Genomic DNA, 16,322 nt, shown 5'->3' on the forward strand with positions numbered 1-16,322 from the left:
ATAATCGTTTGTGCTAAAAAAAACTATATCAGCTTCCCATAGCCGAAGGTTTTGTCCAAACCATAAGGAGAAAACACATTTTTAAATAATATAAAACTGAAAAGCAGCCGATCATCCAGCTGAAGTGTTTCATAAACTCTAATTTACAGCCCCTTCATAATATTAAGCTCTTCTGCTTCAATCCCCTCCTCAAAATAGCTTAATAAACAATACAAATACACATATTTCAAGTTTTCCACCTGTGATAAAATCACCTGAGGACAGAATGTGAAGATTTTGCCATTTTGCTCTTTTTCCCTGACGGTTTCTGGAGTAAATCTACATTGTGCGTTGTTGTTGTTGTCGTTTGGTCCATGCCCTGACCTCCATCTCTTCCTCCACAGAGACACTTATGGACTCCACCACGGCCACGGCGGAGCTCGGCTGGACGGTGTACCCCGTGTCCGGGTCCAGCGACAACAGCGTAAGTGGCCTTCTTACCACGCGGATATAATTGAGTTATTATTTTAGGTAATAACATAATTGCGAGTCATTTTGTTCCTGGTGACAAAAGGTGAGCTGTGTGCTTTTGTGCAGCTTCATGTGTGAATGTGTTCAGCGCCCCATGATAACTCCTGTTGGGAGCCGGTGGTTCGGTTTCTCACTCTGAGGTCAGAGATCCTCCGACGCGCCGGCCGGCTCCCCGGGGGGCCACGCCCTCATCGCCCCAAAAACCCCTCTGACGGGGGAGAAAGTCAAAGTGCAGACGTCAGACGTGATCTCAACATGAAGAAGAAAGATGTGTCTAGGATTTAGAGAAACTCCCACGTTCTCTCCTTGACGCACTTCCCTGAAAAGCTCATGCATATTTTTCACCCTTCGCTCCTTTCTGGCTTATTCTTTCCCAAAAAAATGATCCATATTTCGTCCGATCTGAACGCAGTCGTAATGAAGAATCATAAAGCCGAGGGCGAGTGTTCCCGTGCCAGCTCGACGCTGTGTTACTCGGCCCGTCGGTGTTTGAAGTGTTTCCACGCGGGTTGCCAGGCCATCGGTTCCTCCTCGCGCATGCGAGCCAGGCCCGCTTCAAGCCGGCCAAAACCAGAGTCTCAGTCTCCTGCACTTCTTCCCCACCACAAGACTTCAGACTTCTTAGAGGCAGCAAGAAGTAGAAGAAGAAGAAGAAGAAGAAGAGGGAGAGGGAGAAAAATGTTGTAGACTTATTTGCTGGTGCATTTCGTAAAAAACCCCACCGCCGATTTTATTCAATTATTTATGCTTCTGTGGTCGGTATTAAAGATGGTTTGAGTTTATCATGCTGTGTCTATTTTTTTTCCCCGAGAAGAAGCTCAAACTCGCTCAGAGCTCCAGCAGCTTCCACCAGACGGCTTCAAAGTTGTCCAGCGATACTTTCAGAGTAGCTCGCCTCCTCCGACCCGAGGCCACGACGTCTCCTCCCTGCTAACTCCTACAATCAATACCAAAGCAGGAGGACGCCGGCTTTCCTTCACCCTCGCCAGCTCTGGATCCAATTTACACAGAGAGAGAGAGAGAGAGAGAGAGAGGGAGGGCGAGAGAGAGAGCGCTCACATGCCGACTCCAAAGACACAGTTTACATCACATCTTCCTTTCATTCTCGTAAAACTCGTAGCTTCAGCAAAACATTCGCTCCGATGTTGGAAACACTTCGGAGCGAAACACTCGATTGCACGCAAAGAATCCAGGAGAAGGCGAGCGACGCCGCTGTGGTGAGAGCGGCGAGGTGAAGCTGAGAGCTTCTTCCAGGCTCGTCTTGGTTCCTTGCGGTGCACCGCCGCATCCTGCGGTCGCTTCCCAAATGTATTTACATTCACTTTTCGACTGAACGGCTCGTCTTTGAGGACTTTCCCCGTTTCCTGCTTTCACTTCGGATTCCCGACAACACATGCGGTTCACGACACACACGTCCTTCCTCTCGGTGAAATGAAGTCCCTGAAGGGGGCTCCGGGCGGGTGGAGGTCGGGTGGAGGGCGGGTCTTATCGGCGTGGGCGCTGGAGCTTTACGGCGGCGCTCGGTCCTGCAGGAAGGAGACGGACGCCGGCTCGTCCCTCGCTGGGCCCGGAGGGCGACAGGTGTGGAAACAGAGCTCGCCCTCGCCTCGCCCTCGCCTCGCCCTGGGTGGAGCAGCGAGAGGCGCTTTACAGAAGCTATTGTCTTACACGCATCCAGGCCGGCTTGGCGGGCTTAGCCGGTGGATCATTAACATCCAGCCGAGCTTTCAATGCTCTGTAAGGCTTCATGAAATATATCCTGACTCGACATGCGATACTTTTGAGTCGCGCTGGACGCGCCGGCCGGGAGCAGCGTGACGTTCAGGCAGAAATGTTTTGGCAGTTGCTGTTATTCCACTTTATTATTTTAAAGCATATTTTCATCTGCTCGACTTGGTCCTAACTGGTCGCTTTTGGTTTCCCAAATATGGGTCGCCTTTGTATTTTTTGGAGTTATTCGGGTATGAAGTCACATGTCGGCTTGTTAATGAAAAACGAGCCATAAAACAAAAAGGACAAAACCTCCGGTTTGATTTCCAGCCGAGCTCCAAGAAGCCAGAGACTTCCCAAGTTGTTCACTTTTTTCCGTTCAGGTTCGTCCGGTTTCTTTGTCAGTTTCTTAAATGTGCACTCGTGTGTGATGTTGACAGTCAATCAAACAACTTCATTTGTGGCTGCACATTTATCCTTTTGTTTCCTTCGGCGGCCAATTACCAGAGAGCGTTTGCCACCAGACCGACCGAGTGAACTCCTCTGAGCGCGGCCGTAAAATCAACTTCCCACAAAAGGTTGTTTTTTTTTTAGAAGTGAACAGTTAAACTTCTGTAAATCAAGCCGTTGTAAACCCTGCGTGTGGACCGCGGGCCAGTTCTCCCTTTTAATCAGGCGCAGTGACAGCCAGGCGAGCTAGACGGCTTCATTATTCTGGGAAAGCCGGAAAAACACAGAGTTTTAACCCCGAGGCCGTTCAGGAAGTTTACTGAGCGAACGCTCCGAGACGCCGGCAATCAAACCCGCGTATCGCCGCACGCCGCAGCCGCTGTTATTCTGATTCAGATGCTTTTCTCAGAGCGACTGAACCTCATGTGCATCTGTTGAAGGGCTGGAAACCACCAGAAGTCCCACAATGCACTTCATGATGATCCACTTATGTATCTGTCTACTTGTGATGGGAACGTTTCTATGGTCGCTTCAGATGTTTGTCTTTACTGCAAGAACTGCTGAGCTGTTCATGACAATAAAGTATTCTACTTCTAACAATACGTCACGATACTTCAGTCCCGATGTTATAGCGATACATTGAGTATCGCGATATAATTTAATCTATTAAAAAAATGTCAACCGCAAATTGTCCCCAAAGGAAAACTTTGTCGACAAAAAAACAATTGATTGTTTTATTCCAGGACCAAAATGTTTAGAATTGATTAAATAAAAGATCGATACTCGGCTTCAATGCGTCGATACAATATCGCGATACTGTGCTGTATTGATTTATTGATGTATTGCGTGGAGCGTTGGATGTGATGTAGATTTAGATATCTGTGCATTGAGCAGCAGAATCCAAGAGGAGGAAAAAACAACTTCTGCTCAACAAGAAACCGGAGCAGCTCCTTTAACGCCGGGGACTCGACACGCTGACCATCTGCTCTGCGACACGGAGCTAAGGGACGAGGGGTTAAGTGGTCAAGGCGTTCCTCTCAAGTGGAGCTGCATGAACACCGGGTCAGACCTCCTGACCCGCAGAGCCGACTACAGGCTGGCGAGAGGGTTTGTCGCAGCGTGTTTCTGCAGCGTTGAGCGACGCTCAGCAGCAAATCGCTTCCTCGTGACTTAACAAAGTCGTGCGGCGAGTCGTATTTAAATTCCCTTCAGCAGGACGGAGCTTGTTTACATGTAAACGTCGTGCGGCAGACCGACGGCACGCCGCATGTTTGGGCCTCTTGCTTGTTCCTCACAAGTCACTCGTTGCAACGTTTGTCGTTCGTCGGACGCGCGGGACTGAAAGCGACCGCTAATCTGGAGACGGTGGCTTTGATTCACAATTAAACGCAAAGAAACACGCAAACATAATCCATATGGAAACTCTGCAGCGAGGAGGGGGGGGGGGGGGGGGATTGAATTGTTCTTCTAGTCTCATGTGTTGTGCGTTAGGAGAGGACATAATAAACTGGATCTGACTGCAACAGACACTTCTACTTAAGTCTGTGTGTGTTCATGATCCACGATGCCTCTCCAGCAGGACTCTCTCTCTCTCTCTCTCTCTCTCTCTCTCTCTCTCTCTCTCTCTCTCTCTCTCTCTCTCTCTCTCGTTCGTCCTCGTCCCTCCAGGGTAAAAACCCTCTCGCTCTGACAGATTTCCCACAACTGCAAATGGGGCGATCGAGCCGCCGGGTCTCTCTCTCTCCTCCTCTCTCTCTGCGTCTGTGTGAATAATTTATTTCCTCGTGTCAGTGATGCAGCGATACGCGGCGCTGGACTCGTGAAGCGCTAACTCAAACAACGCGGCCGCACACTTTGATAAATACACAGTTCAGGTCGCAGAGATGGAATCTCACATCTTCTCTGAACCGTCGCAGGCCGAGCGACAGTTTTCCTTCTCGTGTCGCCTCTGCAGCTTTGAGGAGAAGACGTGCTTCTAGAGAGCTGGAGACCTTCTACGGTTTGTTATCCACGGTGACGGACAGAAGTGTGAGCTAACCGCCAAAGACCTCAACACATCGACGAACAAACACAGTGCAACAGTGTTGCTCAACGTGCACCATCGCTACCTGCCACGTTTGGTCTGTCGGCTGGTGGCTCAGGCGATGGTTCTCCTGGATGACGGCAGCGGTCGATGAACACGGACAGAACCTGCAGGTCGATGAACACGGACAGAACCTGCAGGTCGATCCGTTTGAATCAAGTTCACTTATGACATCACATCATTTTCATGAAACAATTTTCTCCCGCAATCAGGAAAGACCCGTCCACGCGACCTTGTGTCCTCACGTCCTCACGACCTTGTGTCCTCACGTCCTCGAGTCCTTGCCTCCTCACGTCCTCGAGTCCTTGCCGCCTCACGTCCTCGCGTCCTCGCCTCCTTGCGTCCTCGAGTAATCAAACGACCATAAATAAGCGGCCACAAAACCGGCAGCGGCTGTGAAAGAAGTCACTTGGCAGGCCAACGAGAGGAAACTCCAACACGCTAGCGTGTCGTTGGTGACGCCACCAACATGCCAACGGCCGCCACATGCACGCCTCAAATGCACGCCAACCAGTTATATGTGTGTGTGTGTGTGTGTGTGTGTGTGTGTGTGTATATATATATATCCATTACATGATGATGTGTTCTCCCGAACCGTTGACCAAGTTGGATTAAAATCCTGGTTGCAGGAAGGTGTGTCGTAGCGGACGTCGCTAACTGGTTGCTACTTTACGTTATAGCGACGTGCATTGCGAGAACACTTAAAGAAAACAGTTGACACATGTTGTTCCATCACAATAACAACAAGTTACTTATGATCATGCAAAACCTGGAAAAGTCATGGAGTTTAAAATGATTATTTCAAGGCCTGGAAAAAAATAAAATCCCAAAAGTTGTGTAAAAGTGGTGTAAATGTGTTAAATTCATGTATAAATAATGAATCTGCTTTTAAAAGAAAGAGGCTCAACATATCAGCAGCATACATACAGGCATCTATATAAATGTTTATTCTTTTAATCAAACTATTGTCTCTCATTCATTTGAGTCATTTAAGGTTTACTGTATGCTTTGAATCCTCATTGTTAGTTTAAATACTACATTTTATCACTTTTTACTGTTTACACACACATTTCACACAATGTTTGATCATGAACATTTGGTTTAAAGTCATGAAAATGTTCATAAATCTTGTGTTGAAAGCAGTTCTTTGAAACTTGCAGGTTGCAGGATTTAGTTTTGGGGACTCTGAAGTTGCTGCGTTGCTGCGTGATCGATATAAAAGATGGCGTGCCCTCTTATCACAGCGATAACTGTTGAATAAACAGAATTACCGTCGGACGACAGTTCGTTAAATATTATATAACATTAAATATCCCGCAGGTGCGTCACGCTGGCAATTAATTGCCGCTGCTGTTCAACCCAGGATTACTGGAGCCCAAGGAGAGCAATTAAAACATAAAACAATGTCTTTTTGTTTGGAGCCAGTCGTGCGTTACGTTTCACACCATTGATTTTTGTTTCATTTGTATTATTTCATTATTTCAGTGCGTTTCCTCTGTTTCTCGGAGGGAAGGAGGCGCCACGCCCAGCGCAGCGTGAAAAACACACTTCTTGTTATTTACCTCCAAGTCTTCCGTCGCGTAACTTTCCCCAAATGCAAATGAGCTTTTGATAATATTTGCAGCGCCGTCGGTTATTAAGAAAGCTCCTTTTCATCGCTCCGGCGTTAAACATCTATTTATTTTATGTTCAACGCGCTCAGACCCCCGACGGCTGATTTCCTCACTCGGAGAACAAGAGGAAACAACGTTCTGCTGAATGTTACAGGATCTGGAGTTTTGTTTGTTTCCATCCGTCATGCAGCTCACCGCCTCCAGCTGATCCGCCTCGACGTGCACCGCCCGGGTTACACCTCCACCTTCTCGCTTTCAAACGCATGACCCCTATGGAGGTAGATCTGTGTCTTTTTTACCCAAGCAAATGTCTTATTTGTATGTAAATTATATCAAAAATCTTTGCTCTCAGTTCCAAAAAATTTGCTCTAAAAAAAAATTACCCTGAAAAAAAAAAGTGCGCTCTCAAAAAAAACTCTTTGCTCTCAGACCCACGGCTTTTCTGAGGGCGTTTTTTTTTTTTTTTTTAATTAAATTTTTTTCCCGTTTTTCTTTAGAGCGTTTTTTTTTAGAATGTTTTTTTTTTTTACGGAAAAGTTTTTTTTGGAAAGCAATTTTTTTTGAGAGCAAAGATTTTTAAATTGAGAGCACTTTTTTTAGATCAAATGTTTTTTGTTCTTTTTTTAGCACATTTTTTTGAATTGAGAGCAAAGATCGATATAATTTACTTACAAACAAGAAATTTGCTCGGGTAAAAAAAGACACAAATCTACCTCCGTAGGCTTCTCTCCCTGGAGGGGAAAGAGCTGTGAAGATGAAGACGTTTCTTCTAATTTCACACTCGGCGCTTGATCGTCGGACTCTTATTATGCTCCATTTGCTTCCCTCCGCTGGCCGAGATGAAAGCGGGGCAAAGAGGCCGTGACAGGACAAAAAAAAAGGGGGCCCTCCATCAAAACACATTTTGTTTGGGGTCTTTTTTAGGCTGGATCGACCCCCCCCCCCCCCCCCCACACACACACACACACACACTTTCCCCTGCAGTGCTCCCTGTCTGCGTCCCTCATTAGCAGCGACCCCCACCGGCCTCTTCCGCATTCGTTTTTATTAAACTGCGATTGTGCGACCTCGCTGCGAGCGCACCGGCCGCTCTCCTTTAATTGGCCCGCGGCCTCGCCGCGCCGCGCCGCAACAAGCGGGGAGGTCGACGGCTGCTCACGACCTGCCATGATGGCGTCCGCCGGCGTGGGCCAAAAGACAGATTCACCCTCAAACCACACCGCCGAAAACCTGCAGCCTGCAGCATCATGTAGTCGCTTCCTATGGAGGTAGATCTGTGTCTTTTTTACCTGAGCAAATTTCTACTTTCGAAGTAAATTATCTCCAAATCTTTGCTCTCAATTAAAAAAGTTGCTCTAAAAAAAAAAACGCTCCAAAAAAAAATCTTGAAAAAAAAGAAATTTTCTTTCTTAAAAAAAAAACGCTCTAAAAAAATAGTCTTTAAAACTAAAATGTTCTTTAAAAAAAAATTCTCTCAAAAAAAAATGAAATAAATATACACTCTAAAAAAAACTTTTTAAAGAAAGTGCGCTCAAAACTAAAATTAAAAAAAAAAAGTTTTCGAAAAAAAAAAAAAAAAAAAAAAATTGCGAGAATTTTAGTTTTGAGAGCATTTTTTTTTTTTGAGAGACCAATTTTTTAATTGAGAGCAAATATTTGGAGATAATTTACTCACAAACTATGAATTTGCTCGAGTAAAAAAGACACAAATCTACCTCCATACTATTCGCAGGACTTTAAAAGCTACTCGACAGTAAATCTGAGCGCCCTGCACTCTGATTTAACACGAAAAAGAAAATACTCTCGACAGTGTTTGTGCAATCTTCACTTGCGCTCATTACGAGAGGAAAAAAAGAGTCCAGTTTTAATAAGTAAGATGCAGATAAAAAGCTTCTTTCTATTTACCCTCATTATTATCATCATTATTTCTGAGCGTCAGTCTTTTCTGTGCTTGTTGGCTCTCGTGCTGGTTTGAAATGTGGAGTTCGGGTCAAGCCGAGCGTCACACTCGCCGTGATTAACCAGGACGTGGGAATTAAGGACCAAAGCTGTTCCAATTAGTCAGAAAGTGTTTGATAGAACGTCGGTTTGTAACAAGAAGGGTGACTTTCTTCTCCCGACCCGTCAAAATCCTCTCTAAGTGGGCACTAATTTGAGAAATTATATCAGCTGTGAAGTGAAGAGTGAAGGGGGGGTGGAGTCCTGGAGCTGCAGCTGATGCGAAGCGGCTCGTTCGGGGGGTTGAGAACAGGCCTTTTTTTTTCCTTCTTGGCTGAGATGCCGAGGTCAAGGTCGCGACCCGCTCGGCGGTTAGAGCGCATGGTGTTTAAAGCCGGTTTGATCCGCGGCCAAGGGCCAGGAAAACCACGCAGGCTGCAGAGCGAGCGCTCCCACTGTGCCGTGTGTGCACTTTGAAGTCGAACAGCGAGCTCAGAAAGGGAGTGAAATCAGCCTCCTTGATTGTTCTTTTCATATGATTACCTGTGTAACATGATTATGTCTGGTGTGACTTCATGTTCCCCCGGTGCCGTTTCAGTGTGTACCAAAGTGTCCTGTTAAGACACAGTGAAAGGAGAAGTAGGGCATGTAAACCAGAAACCTCTCGCTCTGTTGCAGTGACTCATTGTCAGATTCCTGCAGTTCCTCTAAAAGCATCACTTGATGGGACGCAGAGGGTCGACATCAAAGCTCTGGTTTCTGTTGTTAACGTCACAAAGTGCAATAAACCGGCGACGACCTGCTTCTGGGAAGCCGATGCAGACGTTCCTTTATCTGTGGAGGAAGATGTGTCTTTATTATCATCTGACTGCAAATCCCAAATCTTTGCTCTCAATAAAAAATCTTTGCAAAAAAAATGCTCTCAAAAAAAAAACTGCGATCCAAAAACAAAGTTCAGTGGAGCCAAACAATAGAAACTCACGCGTTTTTTTTAGAGCATTTTTTTTAGAGCATTTTTTTTTAGTGTGTTTCTTTTTAATTTTTTTTTTTTGGAGTGAATTTTTTTTTTTAGATTTTTTTTTTGAGTGTTTTTTTTGAGAGCGTTTTAAAAAAAATTCGATTTTTTTTTTTTTAGATTTTTTTTTTAACAGCGTTTTTTTTTTTTTGGGAGCGTTTTTTTGTTGAGCATTTTTTTTAGCAATTTTTGGAGACCAAAGATTTGTGATTTGCAGTCAGATAATTTACTTACAAACAAGAAATGTGCTCGTGTAATAAAGACACACATCTACCTTTATATTAAACCTGCATTCTCTCTGATGGCCATGAGGGGGCGACTCCTCTGGTGGCGAAGTCAGATTGTATAGAAGTCAGATTGTATAGAAGTCTGAGAAAATTAACTTCTCACTTCATGTTTTCCCTCAGTAAACACTATAAACATGAGTTTGTCTCAATCGCTCGTTTCAAGTCTGATCAATACGACATGATGTCCATTTGATAAATTAAGGTCTATTCAGGGTTAATTCTTCAGGGCGGAGCTACCTTGTGATTGACAGGCATCTATGTCTTGCAACCTCGACCCCAACATAGTATGTTTTTAAGTCCATGAAAGTCTTTGTGTTCGGCCTTAGCTCCGCCCTCTTGTGTCTCTTCTGTTGGTAAAAAGTCAAGATGGCGACGCCCAAAATGCCGAACGAGAGCCTTCTTAACAGTAGTCCGCAAACCAATACGTGACGTCACTCTGACGGTTCACTTCTTCCAGAGTCTGTTGAAGGCTTCATGTACCCGTCACTGCGTTGGCTCCTTCCAGAAGCCGTCGAGCTTCAAGCCAAATAAGGTCGTGAGTGTCTTCACAACGCCGGCCTCCTTTTGTTTAACTCACCTGTCAGAGTAATGCATGGTACAGTACAGAGCACCAGATGACACACAGGTCAGATACTTCACTTATTCTGTAGCCTCAGAGCAGCTGTTCATGGAAAATGTACCTCTTGGAAGTCATTTTACACATAATGCCCAAATAGTGAACGCTAATGTGTTTCATCTCAGTAAAATAAACCAATCCTCTGACTGTGAAGCAACTGTATTCACTGGACAACCTGGAGAACGGGTCAGAGTGAGTAAACCCACCGAGTAGAGATGTTTTAATACAAGCATCAGGAAGTGGAAGGGCACGCTGGAGAGGCTGGTTCTCATTTCTCCCCTCAGACTCGTCTAATTCATCCATGTAAATCGGTTTATTGGAGCTATTTTGTGTCTTTGCACCATGTAATCACTTCAATCAAAACATTGCTTAAGCTGCGCACTCCCAGTAATCAAAGTATTATAAAGTATGCATGAAAACATTCTTGTTATTGCTGATAGAAAAGGTACCAGCGGGAGGGGGGGGGGGGGGTTCATGGCAGTTTATATTATTAGAAAACCCACACAGAGCATTTACTGCTTTACAGTTGAATTGCTCTTAATTGAGTGAATCGAGTTAACTTTGTGCCGCGAATGTGAATGCGTGTTTTAAATTAAACTCATGTATTAAAGTTTGGCTTCTTCTCAGAGCAGTCAGACCTTAACTTGCCGTTTTCTGCTTCCCCGACAGTGGGAGGAGGTGAGCGGCTACGACGAGAACATGAACACCATCCGGACGTACCAGGTGTGCAACGTCTTCGACAACAACCAGAACAACTGGGTCCGGACCAAGTACATCCGGCGCCGCGGCGCCCAGCGGATCCACGTGGAGATGAAGTTCTCGGTGCGGGACTGCAGCAGCATTCCCAACGTGCCGGGCTCCTGCAAAGAGACGTTCAACCTCTACTACTACGAGTCGGACTCGGACGCGGCCACCAGGACCTCGCCCGCCTGGATGGAGAACCCCTGGACCAAGGTGGACACCATCGCCGCGGACGAGAGCTTCTCGCAGGTGGACCTCGGCGGCCGGGTGATGAAGATCAACACGGAGGTGCGCAGCTTCGGCCCCGTGTCGCGCAGCGGCTTCTACCTGGCCTTCCAGGACTACGGCGGCTGCATGTCGCTCATCGCCGTCCGCGTCTTCTACCGCAAGTGCCCCCGCATCATCACCAACGGCGCCGCCTTCCAGGAGACGCTGTCGGGGGCGGAGAGCACCTCGCTGGTGGCCGCCAGGGGCGTCTGCATCCCCAACGCCGAGGAGGTGGACGTGCCCATCAAGCTGTACTGCAACGGAGACGGCGAGTGGATGGTGCCCATCGGCCGCTGCATGTGCAAGGCGGGGAACGAGGCCGTGGAGAACGGGACCGTCTGTAGAGGTAGGTTTCGCTCCGACGGCGTTCTCATCAAATCTGCTAAAACCGCAGGAATCGGTCCAAGTGCTGAAGGATGCGATCCACGCCGTGTTCATGCCTCTCTGAGCAACCTTTCTGTTTGTTTTCCAACCAAACTGCACCTGCAAAATATGCTAATTCACATGAAAACAGGAAGCTGTCTTTTGAAGTTGTGGCTGCAGAACATGTTCAGTCCTCTGAGGGATGGGAGTCGCTCAAAGAAGGTTGCAAATAACAACGGCTGTCAGGGAACAAATACACTTTGATGTGTTACTTCCCTTCACGCAGACCTTGTAGCACAACTACAATAGAATCCTCGGCCCAATCTATTGTTATGTTCATAACAACAAGCTGCTCTATAGTCGACACAGATTCTGCAACCAAATATGTAGAATCAGCCAACAAGCCAGTATGTTGGTTTGTTTGTGACCCTCTCGTCGTATCGACCAATCACATTCGAGCAGGCTTTGGTCAAATGCAGGTAAACGGTCTGTGTGGAAGGAAGCGTTGGGATACCTGCTGGCTAAATGTAGCATCCGGCCCCCAGAGGCTCATCCTGCAGATCGATGTCTGATGGGCTCAAGCTCGGAGAGTTGTTTGAGCCACAACTGTCTCTATCTCTCTTTGCCGGCCACTTTGCCCCTCAAGAGACTGACGCTCTGGTTTGGAGGTCAGAGCGTGTGGCTGTGAAGGTGTGTGTGTGTGTGTGTGTGTGTGTGTGTGTGTGTGTGTGTGTGTGTGTGTGTGTGTGTGTGTGTGTGTGTGTGCGGTTGTGTTCATGCCAACTGACAAAAAGGGTCTGCAGGTCTTCAGGAGGTCGTCTTTCATTGGTGTGGTTTCGCCCTCGTACTTAAACCACGCCCCTTTTCATTAGACGATCATTCAGCCTTAGACGTTCAGCGCCTGTGTTGACGTGTGAAAGCATGCACTTGTGTTGGATGAGTATACCTAGATGCGTATGCGTGGTTGCGTATGCATGGATGAGTATACCTGGATGAGTATACCTGGATGTGTAGGCGTGGTTGCATATGCGTGGTTGCATATGCGTGGTGGCGTATGTGTGATTACATATTCACACTTGTTTGTATTAAAAATATTTATATATTTCCGCCCGCGGATAAAATCACTTGTCTGTATTTAACTGAAGAAGTTGAAATGAAATCAGAGCAGTAATTTCATCTTTTGTCGATCTTTTGCTGATCTTTTGTGGGTCGAATGCCTCCGTCTGCCCAAGAGGACAAAGAGGATATTTTTCTAAATTGCCTTCATTTTCCGTCAGATTGGAATCCCCTCACAGGCACGGATCGATCTGGCTTTTCAAAAAAACCATCAATGTACCAGCGTTTACCTGTGCCAATGCCCCGTCCGCCGTCTGGCAGGCGGCATTTGGTCCGTCGGCTCAGGGATCTGGATCTCGGCGCGGCGGCGCCTGCAGGCTGAAGCTGCTGCACAACAAACACCTGCGAGTTCAGACCGCCGCGCCGCCGCCTCTCTCGTGAGCGCCTGTAATTACAACCCCCCCTCGGTGTGTGCGTGCTGGGTGGAGAGCGTGATGGTGCTGCCTCTCCAACACCGCCGGGCCGCTCAATGACTGCTAATGAGCAGCAGGCTCCTCCTCCTCCTGGACCGACCGGCCAATGAGAGGCCGCTCCGCTGCAGCCAGCGCCGGCTGAAGTCGCATCCCGGACACAAATCTTCCTGCGTTTCTGACCCACATGTAATGCGATGCATGTGGTGGATTGGAACATCTCTGGGGCGTCGCCGGTCACGGTGTTTTTGTGCTAAATGGGATTATACAACTGAATGCTGTCAGATTAACAAGGGGGGGGGGGGGGGGGGGGGCAGCTTGTTGATTCATTTATACTCAACACAGCTGCGTGTCGGAACGTCTCCCAATCGGCTTCTGATCGCCATCAGGTTTGCGTGTCCTTACCTGCTGCACACGTTGTTACCCATAGTGCACCAGGAGAGAAGCTCCACCCCCCCCCGATCCATACTGCAGCAACCACAGCGCTGCAGGCTCACACACTGTAGTGACGCTGATGGAGGCAAACACACACTGGATGGAGGGGTACCTCTCTCTCTCTCTCTCTCTCTCTCTCTCTCTCTCTCTCTCTGTGTCACTTGGTCGTCCCTGTTCTCTCGTGACACACTGACTGAATATTAAAGTTTCATGAAAAGAAATCATTGTCCGGGAGCGCAGCTGTGGAATGCAGCAAAGAAGCATCGAGGGAAGTTTATATTTTACCCAGAAGGAAATAAAACCATCACTGTTGGAAAAAAGATATTATTCTATGGTCACCCCTGTTGTTCAGAAGCCCTTTTGTTAATATATATATATATATATATATATATATATATATATATATATATATATATATATATATATATATATATTTATATGTATTTATATATATATTTTTATATATATATATATTTTTATATATATATATTTAAATATATATATATATATATATATATATATATATATATATATATATTTATATGTATTTATATATATATTTTTATATATATATATATTTTTATATATATATATTTAAATATATATATATATATATATATATATATATATATATATATATATATATATAGCTGCCACCAGTCGGTCTGCTCTCCAGTCGTCTTCCTCAACACTGAAAGCTGATATCGGTGCTTGACAGCGCGGTCGGCCGCCGCCTTTCAACTGCCAGAAGTCGGGATAATGAATTGATCTATGAAAGATGTCGATATCACGGGGCGATGAATTGATTTGTGAGCGTCGCCCTCGGAGGGTTTGTAGAATATCCTCTTTCACGGCCGGATTACGGAGCCGCAGAGGCGGCGTGAAGCGCCCGGATGAAAGGGACTATTTGTGCCGAGGTATTAAGGACGCAACCGGCGCTTTGTTCCAACATCCCCATCAGCTCAACGTGTAATTACGCGTGTAACAATTAAAGCCCTGGCAGGGATCCCGGCGAATAATTATGCTGTCATGAAATCTGTCAAAATATTGACAGCAGAGAGGCGGGGGAGGGGCGGGGGGGGCATCACATTTCTGAGGTATGTTGTGCGTCTGCGATTGTCTGGTTTCCTCTCTCCGACACGTTCTCTGGGTGAAGGAACCCACGCCAGAGGCCTCGAGGAGACACAGCAGCTCCTCACCAGGAGGAGCAGCTCCTCACCAGGAGGAGCAGCTCCTCATTGAGGAGGAGCTCCTCATTGAGGAGGAGCTCCTCCTCAATGAGGAGCTCCAGCGCTCCTAACAACGCCCATGTGTGCGCTTCAGTCATCTGATCAGCTGACCCCCCTCGGCGGCCATTGTTGACCTCAAGGGCCTCGTGTTGAACGTGCAGCCGCGACTCAGACGGAGAATGTTTGCGTTGTGCCTTTTTTGTGTTGTTGTTTTGTCACGACTGTTTGGCGAGAGCGGGAGAGAGAAACCAGCAGCTTGTGTGGAGAGGAAAGTCAAGAACATCACTCACAGCGTGACGGCGGTTAAGTCAAAAACACAAGAAGAAAGTTATTCTGCTCTTTTACTGACAGCGGAAATGATGACGTGAGGAATCTTTCTTCACTAATTAAAGTCTGAAGAGGAGAAAAATAGCCCGTAAATGTAAATTCCCACCATCTATAATTCACATTTTTAGGCTCAATTCCAGAGCTTGAGTCTAACTCACTATTCAGGAGCATCACCTGCAAAGCCTTCAGGCTGATCACAGCTAATTACACCCACAATGCACTGCAGCCCCACACCGCCACGTGATCGGAAAGGTTTTTTTTTTTCTTGCGAGGTCACAGTTTGGATGATTTGAAAGCACAACGAGCCTCTTTTATTTTAGATTCAGGGAGGAAGAGCGTCGTGATTCTTCAGCTAAAACGTGGCTGCGGATGAAAAGAGAGCGAGGACAACAAGGTGAGGAGCTGGGCGTGATTGGATAGACATGATTGCATGAAGAGGAGGAGGAGGAGGAGGCAGGAAATGAGTCGTCCAACCCCCATAACCCACTGTCAGAATCCCAATTATGGCAATCTCTCCGTCTGGAGAGGCTTTCTGGGTGGAAATCCACGGCACCGCCTTTATTTCCCTGGACGCCGCCGTCTTTAATGGCGGCTCTAATTGACTAACGGCGCACGTTTGGGGGGGAAACAGCCGCGCCGACGCCGGGGCGACGGTCCTCTGTGCACGGGAACACGACGCAAAGCACAACAAAAACACACACACACACACACACACACACACCTTCCCTTGCCCTTCCTTAAGGCTTTCTGCTGCATTGTGCAAACAAAGATGAAGAAGGTTCATATTGAGCTGCAGCAGCAGAGCCAACCAGGAGAAATTGAGAGAGAGGGAGGGGGAGCAAAATGTCAACAGTCTGCCTGCCTACACACACACACACACACACACACACACACACACACACACACACACACACAATAGGCTCTCACACAACATTATGTTGAAGTGAAAGCCGCTCTGGTTCCCTCAGATTGACGGCTGCCGCTGCGAGACGCTTCGTTAAGCTCCAGGAATACAAATTGGCGTCTGAGCAGATGTTCATCGCCGCCGCGTTCGTCTGTTAAACGGCGTCAGAGACGACGCGACTTGATTCCCGCACCGTGGGCAATATCACTTAATTTCAAATTACCCATCTTTTCATTTGCACCCAGTCAGAAGGCTCTGTGATGGCGGCGGCGGCGGCGTCCAGGAGCCTTCATCCCTCGTCACACTGC

General features: G+C 47.0%; 1 protein-coding gene across 1 annotated transcript in view; it reads left to right on the forward strand.

Moving 5' to 3' along the window:
- The first annotated feature begins 253 nt into the window (after positions 1 to 253).
- Positions 254 to 16,322, forward strand: part of LOC137799917 (ephrin type-B receptor 2-like) — a 52,930-nt gene continuing 36,861 nt past the window's right edge. Inside the window, exons 1-2 of the mRNA XM_068596793.1 lie at positions 254 to 463; positions 10,892 to 11,576. Of these exons, the coding sequence (XP_068452894.1) occupies positions 392 to 463; positions 10,892 to 11,576 (757 nt within the window). The 5' untranslated portion in view covers positions 254 to 391. The remainder of the gene's footprint in view (positions 464 to 10,891; positions 11,577 to 16,322) is intronic.

The sequence above is a fragment of the Clinocottus analis genome, unplaced genomic scaffold (genome assembly GCF_023055335.1).
Source record: "Clinocottus analis isolate CAN_PGR_092001 unplaced genomic scaffold, fCliAna1.0.p SCAF_102, whole genome shotgun sequence".
NCBI lineage: Eukaryota > Metazoa > Chordata > Actinopteri > Perciformes > Cottidae > Clinocottus > Clinocottus analis.